This window comes from Anguilla anguilla, chromosome 14 (assembly GCF_013347855.1).
Source record: "Anguilla anguilla isolate fAngAng1 chromosome 14, fAngAng1.pri, whole genome shotgun sequence".
NCBI classification, from domain to species: domain Eukaryota; kingdom Metazoa; phylum Chordata; class Actinopteri; order Anguilliformes; family Anguillidae; genus Anguilla; species Anguilla anguilla.
In genome coordinates this window covers 4,569,564-4,576,075 of record NC_049214.1, presented here as the reverse complement: position 1 = coordinate 4,576,075, position 6,512 = coordinate 4,569,564, and the positions used below count along the sequence as shown (strand labels likewise).

At 49.5% G+C, this 6,512-nt stretch overlaps 1 protein-coding gene across 3 annotated transcripts in view; it reads left to right on the top strand.

Annotated features, from left to right (window-relative positions):
* Positions 1-6,164, top strand: part of pnpla7a (patatin-like phospholipase domain containing 7a) — a 44,846-nt gene extending 38,682 nt beyond the window's left edge. For 2 of the 3 annotated variants that reach the window (XM_035391798.1, XM_035391800.1), the window contains exons 32-36: positions 981-1,133; positions 1,670-1,786; positions 2,721-2,805; positions 3,873-3,988; positions 4,508-6,164. In XM_035391798.1, the coding sequence (XP_035247689.1) occupies positions 981-1,133; positions 1,670-1,786; positions 2,721-2,805; positions 3,873-3,988; positions 4,508-4,570 (534 nt within the window). In that variant the 3' untranslated portion in view covers positions 4,571-6,164. The remainder of the gene's footprint in view (positions 1-980; positions 1,134-1,669; positions 1,787-2,720; positions 2,806-3,872; positions 3,989-4,507) is intronic. The other variant, XM_035391801.1, reaches the window with a different exon arrangement.
* Positions 6,165-6,512: the final 348 nt, after the last annotated feature.

Sequence of the window (6,512 nt, the reverse complement as noted above, 5' to 3'; positions counted from 1 at the left end):
AGTTCGTGTACCCCTGTGGGGTAAGGCAATTTCATTTGTTGAGCAAAAAAGTGAATTAAAACAAGCTAATATTTTCTACTCGAGAGAAAAAGAATGAGATTTTAAGTCTCAGTGCAAGGCTAAAACACTTGATAAGGGCCGATATAGCTCAAGACCGATTGTCTGGCAGTCGGAGGGTTGCCGGTTCAAACCCCGCCCTGGGCATGTCGAAGTGTCCTTGAGCAAGACACCTAACCCCTAACCTCTAACTGCTCTGGTGAATGAGAGGCATCAATTGTAAAGTGCTTTGGATAAAAGCGCTATATAAATGCAGTCCATTTACCATTTACAAGACGTGGTTTTACAGCGTGAGGAGCAGGAGAGCGGTAAAGCTGTAAATATCCCGCTAGCTCGTTAGCTTCATCGCGTGCTTCAGCGCTTAATCCTCAGGCCCGGAGGCTAACGTTTCCCTAGCCCGGCGCGCGCGATGCCATCAGTAAAGGGCAGGTTTAGATCAGCCCGTTAGCGCTGAGAGGGCTCGGCGAGGGGAGGGTTAGCGCTAGCGCCGCCAGGGCCCTTCATTAGAGCCGATTCTCTCTGCCGCTAGGTGCGGAGGAGGAGGAGGAGGGGGAGGAGGGGGAGGAGGTCACTTCCGCACAGTGGGAGTGGGAGTGGGGGATGGGGGGGGGGGTGTGGCTTGAGGGGACGAGATGTGTCTGGAGGTGGGAGCAGCGGGTGAGGTTTAAGATTGGCTGATGTGATGCGGCGATGGGGGGGTGATTCGGGAGAACGGTTTGGGGCTGTTGGAGGTGGTGGGAAGGGGCAGCAGTGGGGGAGCATGGGGATTTGGAGGGTATGATTTTTGTGAGGGTGTAGTCTCTGATCTGAACTGTGATATGGACTCTCTCTCTCTCTCTCTCTCTCTCTCTCTCTCTCTCTCTCTCTCTATACTCTCTCTGTCTCCCTCCCGCCCCCTCTCTCCCCCCCCCCCCCCCTTGCAGGTGCTGAACATGGCGGAGATCCAGACGCGGCTGGCCTACGTGTGCTGCGTGCGGCAGCTGGAGTCGGTGAAGAGCAGCGAGTACTGCGAGTACATCCGGCCGCCCATCGACCGCTACCGCACGCTGGAGTTCGGCAAGTTCGACGAGATCGCCGTGAGTACGCCTTCTGGCAGCGTTAGTGACTGCGTTCAGGCCCGGCGGTGTGGTGCGTTAGTGACTGTTCAGGCCCGGTGGTGTGGTGCGTTAATGACTGCGTTCAGGCCCGGTGCGTTAATGACTGCGTTCAGGCCCGGTGCGTTAATGACTGCGTTCAGGCCTGGCGGTGTGTTACGTTAGTGACTGCGTTCAGGCCCAGTGGTTTGGTGCGTTAATGACTGCGTTCAGGCCTGGTGGTGTGTTATGTTAGTGACTGCGTTCAGGACTGCGTTCAGGCCCGGTGCGTTAATGACTGTGTTCGGGCCTGGCGGTGTGTTATGTTAGTGACTGCGTTCAGGCCTGGCCGTGCAGTGCGTTAATGACTGCGTTCAGGCCTGGCGGTGTGTTCTGTTAGTGACTGCGTTCAGGCCTGCGTTCAGGCCTGGCGGTGTGTTATGTTAGTGACTGCGTTCAGGCCTGCGTTCAGGCCTGCGTTCAGGCCTGGCCGTGCGGTGCAGCGCTCCATGTGGCCCGTGTTGGTCTCTGTGTTGCAGGAGGTGGGCTACCAGCACGGGAAGACGCTGTTCGACGTGTGGATCCGCAGCGGGGTGGTGGACAAGATGCTGAAGGACCGGCACCAGGAGGAGTTCCACAACACCAAGACCAACAGTGTAAGGAGGGGAGGAGGGAGGAGGGAGGGAGAGGAGAAGAGCGCGAGGGAGAGAGAGAGAGAGGTAGGAAGGGAGAGAGGGAGACAGGGGAGAGAAGAAGGGAAGAGAAAGGGAGGGAAGGAGAGGAGGAGAGCAGGAGAGAGGGTGAGAAGGAGGGAGGAAGGAAGAGAGGGAGCCTGGGGGAGGGAGGGAGGAAGAAGGAGGGAGGAGGAGAGAGAGGGGCAAGAGAGACAGACAGAGGGAGGGAGAAGAGTGAGGAAAGGAAGGAGGGGAGAGAGTGGGGGAGGGAGAGAGAGGGACGAGAGACAAAAAGAAAGATGAGAGAGGGAAGCATGGAGGAGGAAGAGAAGGGGTGGGAATACCACCACCACGCTGTATATTTCACTCTAAATCCCCCCCCCCCTTTTCATGACACTTGTTACATGTTGCCCCATCCCAGCACTTTTTGGTAATTTGTATTTGTCCTAATACTGTAGCTTATTCTTCTTCAGGGAGGGAGGGAGTACAGGGAGGAAGGGGAGGGAGAGAAGAAGCGACAGAGGAAAGAGTGAGGGACAGTGGGAGTGCGAGGAAGGGCCCCTGAGATGAGAGGGGGAGGAAAGGAGAAAAAGTAAAAAAAGACGGATGCCGTGAGGGAGGAAAGGGTAGAACAGGTAGGAAGGAAGGAAATGTACCGATGTAGAGAGCAGTAGGGAACTAGTGAGAATGACTCATAGACCCGGGAAGATAGAGAGCCTGATGGACAGACTGACCGGTGTTGCCCACGGCGACACAGGCGGCCGTGTCCATTGTAAGCTGGTGTCTCACTCTGTTTGATTGACAGGTGTTGTTTGGCCATCTGACAGTGTGCCCGAATGAGCTTTTGGGCACGTTGATTGTCTGTCTGACAGGCTGGCTGACCCCTCACCCCTCCCTCTGTGTACCCCCCCCCCAGGTGCTGACGTGTCCCAACGCATCATTCACCGACTTGGCCGAGATCGTGTCCCGAATCGAACCCGTCAAGCCCGCTCTGGTGGATGGTGAGAACTAGTGAAAGGGAGAACCGAAAAAAAAGGAATTTTTTTAATGCACTTGGGGCTGAGCAAGTTCCATTTCCCACCCCAGTTTGAAATCCCCAACTATCTGAAATGACGGCCATGTTTTATGCTCGAACCCAGCTCCCGAATCAGGGGAGTGTAGACAACCGCAGTTCTCCTCCAGAACACATGGTGACGCTAGCTGCTTTTTTTTTCCTGCTCAGCTCGCATGGAGCAGAGTCAGAGGAAGACCTTTCATATGCAGCTTTAACATGAAGTCTACGGGCGAGGGATCAACCAGCGCGGGGTTTCTAGATAGCGATGAAATGTGGACCCCTAAACGAAAAAATATCTTTCGGCAGAAAAAAAAACTGGTTGAAAAGCGTCTTGTTGCTGCCCTCTAACGTTTAAAATTTTCTTTCTGTATTCCGCTCTGGCCCCACCTCAATCGTGATGTCAGAGTTCCTCTATGGAGCTACTACGTCATATAAATGTCCATCACGATATCCACTGGGAAAATTTGTTGGCGCCCACAAATTTGTCCGTTTAATTTGACGGAACACTGCCGGCACCTGATTGGTTAGATGCACTACGGTCCTTGGTTTAGACGCAGCATTTTCAACAACATGGTGGTCTGTTCATAAACCTTCTCGTATTCAAATTAAACAGTCCACTAAAATATATGCTTCTGAAAACATTTGCGGTGAGAAATAGCCCATGTAATTGCTCAGTCTTGATTTTATATTTCATCTGCAGCACCTCGTTTGACAGTCTGATTCGAGTTTCATGAAGTAGGCTGCAGCTGCGCTGTAGAAAATCATCTGCATACTAAACACTTTATGCAAATGAGATGGACACACCTGCTCCACCTACCCCAGGAATAATTTTTTAAAAAATTGTGCAGTAGACAGGCTGAAACAATGCAATTACTCTCTAATGATGTTACCCAGGAGCTGTTGTTCCCTTGATCTTTGACTCCTTTTCTCCTTTCTTCTGTGCTCCTCTTCTCTCTTTCTCTGTGTTCTTCTTTCCTCCCTCTCCCTCTCTCTCTCTCTCTCTCTCTCTCTCAGAAGAGTCGGACTACCAGACAGACTACGAGGAGGAGGCGGTGGGCAGTGCCCTCTCGGACATGGAGCTTTCCAATCACCACGGCGACCATGCAGAGGGGGAGGAGACTGCTGACACTGTAAGCCCCGCCCACTCGGCGTCCACCAATAACCGCGCTGCTCCTCGACCCAGGGGAGCGTCTCATTGGTGTCTTTGACTTTGTTTGTGGAAGAAGGCAGTTGGCCGAAAGGAACACACTGTGGAACGACTCGATTGCATTTCCCTACTCTGCTGCTTTGTCTTTCCGTACAGTTAGCATTTACAGTTTGCTTTAATGAGCATGGTCAATGTACACTCATATTCCCAAAGAGTATGTATATACTGGGGAAAGAAAACTATATAATATCACACCATAAAGAAGAGAGCATATATTTGGCTATTTCCATGGGTAAGAAATAATCAAGTAAAATATTCAATTAAAAGAAACATGAGAAATGTGAAATAAAGGCAAACTATGTAAAAAAAAATTAGCAGGGATGTGCTGCAGAATGGCCTTGTCTCTCCTCTCTCTTTCCCCTTGTTCCATTGTGAACTGATTGGCCTTATTGATATCCCTGGTCTCTCCACAATGCACTGACACGCACTGTGTCTTTCTCAGGATGAAGAAATGGAACTTAGATACAGACGACGAGGATCTCAGCTCTCAAATGTGTCACCCTGACCCCTCCCACTTTTCTGCCTGACCCCTCCCACTTCCATCACTGGCCACTCCCACGTTTCCTCATTCACCCCTCCCGCCTCTTCCACTGGCTTTTCCGTCCGCTTTCAACACGACCGTGTCCAACGTTTTGCACTATGGTCCCTCTCACATCTATCTGGCCCCTCCCACATCCCTCACTGGCCCCTCCCACATCCCCTCACTGGCCACTCCCCCCATGCCTTTGGAAGAAATGTGTGCGGTGCGGGACTGCGAACAAGTATTCTGTCCTCTGACAAAAAGTACCCAAAGGCACCCAGGACACAGTATACATACATGCACACAGTTATGTGTGCTGTGTCTAATGAATGTGTGTGTTTTTATTTCAAATCAGAATATTCTTTAGGTTTTTACACAAAATGGTAAATTTACGGTTTTTTTTTGTTGTTGTTTTTTTTTTTTTTACAGTGCATTACTACCTTTATATTCACGCCTTTATGTAACCACTGAGTAACTGTAATGGTGCCATCTTGAGTGCTAGAAACTTCCGTTTTTTTATATAGCTGTTATTTTACCATGCTCTCGTTTGATGTAACCAATCAGCACGAGCCATGACTAACCTCTCTCACTACCAAAACACACATACACACACACACACACACACACACACTCACAAGAAAGCCGATCAATGCAAGGATTTTTATACGTTTTTTTGTCGTCACCTTCTGTGGTTTGTTCATAGCGAGCAGTGCCTTCGCCTGTGCTCAGTGTTACCGTCCTTACGTTACGCAGCTCCCAGGTTTGCCCCGTGTGGGACTGCTCTGCGACGGGGTCGTGAAATATTCACCTGGACAAGCGGGGTCAACGAAATCCAATCAGTACACCTTATTGTAGCTGCTGCAGGTGCCTGGACTGATTGTGTGCATGTGTCGTTTGTCTCTCTGTTTGTTTGTTTGTTTGTTTGTTGTTCTTGTCGCCCATGTTGATTTGACCAATGCCTCTTCCGATGAACCGATACTCGCTCAGAATTGCGACAGACTCACGGGAGCCTGTGAAGTGGGGAATAATGTCTGAGTGATATGAATTTATACTAATCCAATCTCAGCATGCGCGTTGGCGATGTACTTATGTTTGTTTGTTTCAGAAACAAAAATGCCTTCGATCACAACTTAGCCGAACAATGCTGTGCAAACTCGACTGTACTCAAGAAGACTTTACAAAGACGACTGCTAGCACACGAAATGGTGTTGTTTTTTTGTGTAAGTTTACAATGGGGAAGTGCAAAAAGAAGAAAGAAAGCAAGCAAGCTAATGAACTGAACAAGGAAACCACGAAGGCCTTTCTGGTTTAAATTTCATACGGTTGCACTTTGGGCAAGGAGAGCTTTAGGGAAGGGTGTCCCTTAAATGGAGGTTATCAGTGAACCCCAGTGTTGCAGTGCTTTATGACAGTAATGCAAGAGATACGGTCTCATTTTTGTTTCTTTGTTTTTTGTTGTTGTTTATTTTACAAACAACTTTGTAAAATATGAACTACTAATAAATTGCACTTAAATCTTTTATAGAATTTTCTGTGATGTAATGTTCATGTATTCGATTTAAAGGCTGAATGAATTCAATTTTTTATGGCTGGCAGTATCTTCACTGTTTCGTTTCTGTTTGTTTTTGAGCCAGGTGATTTTGTTTAGGATCCAGATTACTTTTTAGGTGTTGAGGAACCCTACCCTGGGGAGTAAACACAGTGATTCATCATTAAGTTCCTGAGGTAGACCGTATTGCCAAAACCACATATGAAAACAGAACAGGAGTGAAAAAAAAAATGCGTTCCAAACCCCCCTGCGTGCCCCCCCCCCCCGCCAAACCACGCAAGCGCCAGTCTAAGGTACCGTACCGTGGGTTTCAGCTCCTCTGGAGTCTGGCCTCGGTTCAGTTTTCGATTGGTCTGCCCTGACCAAATACAGGCTCCG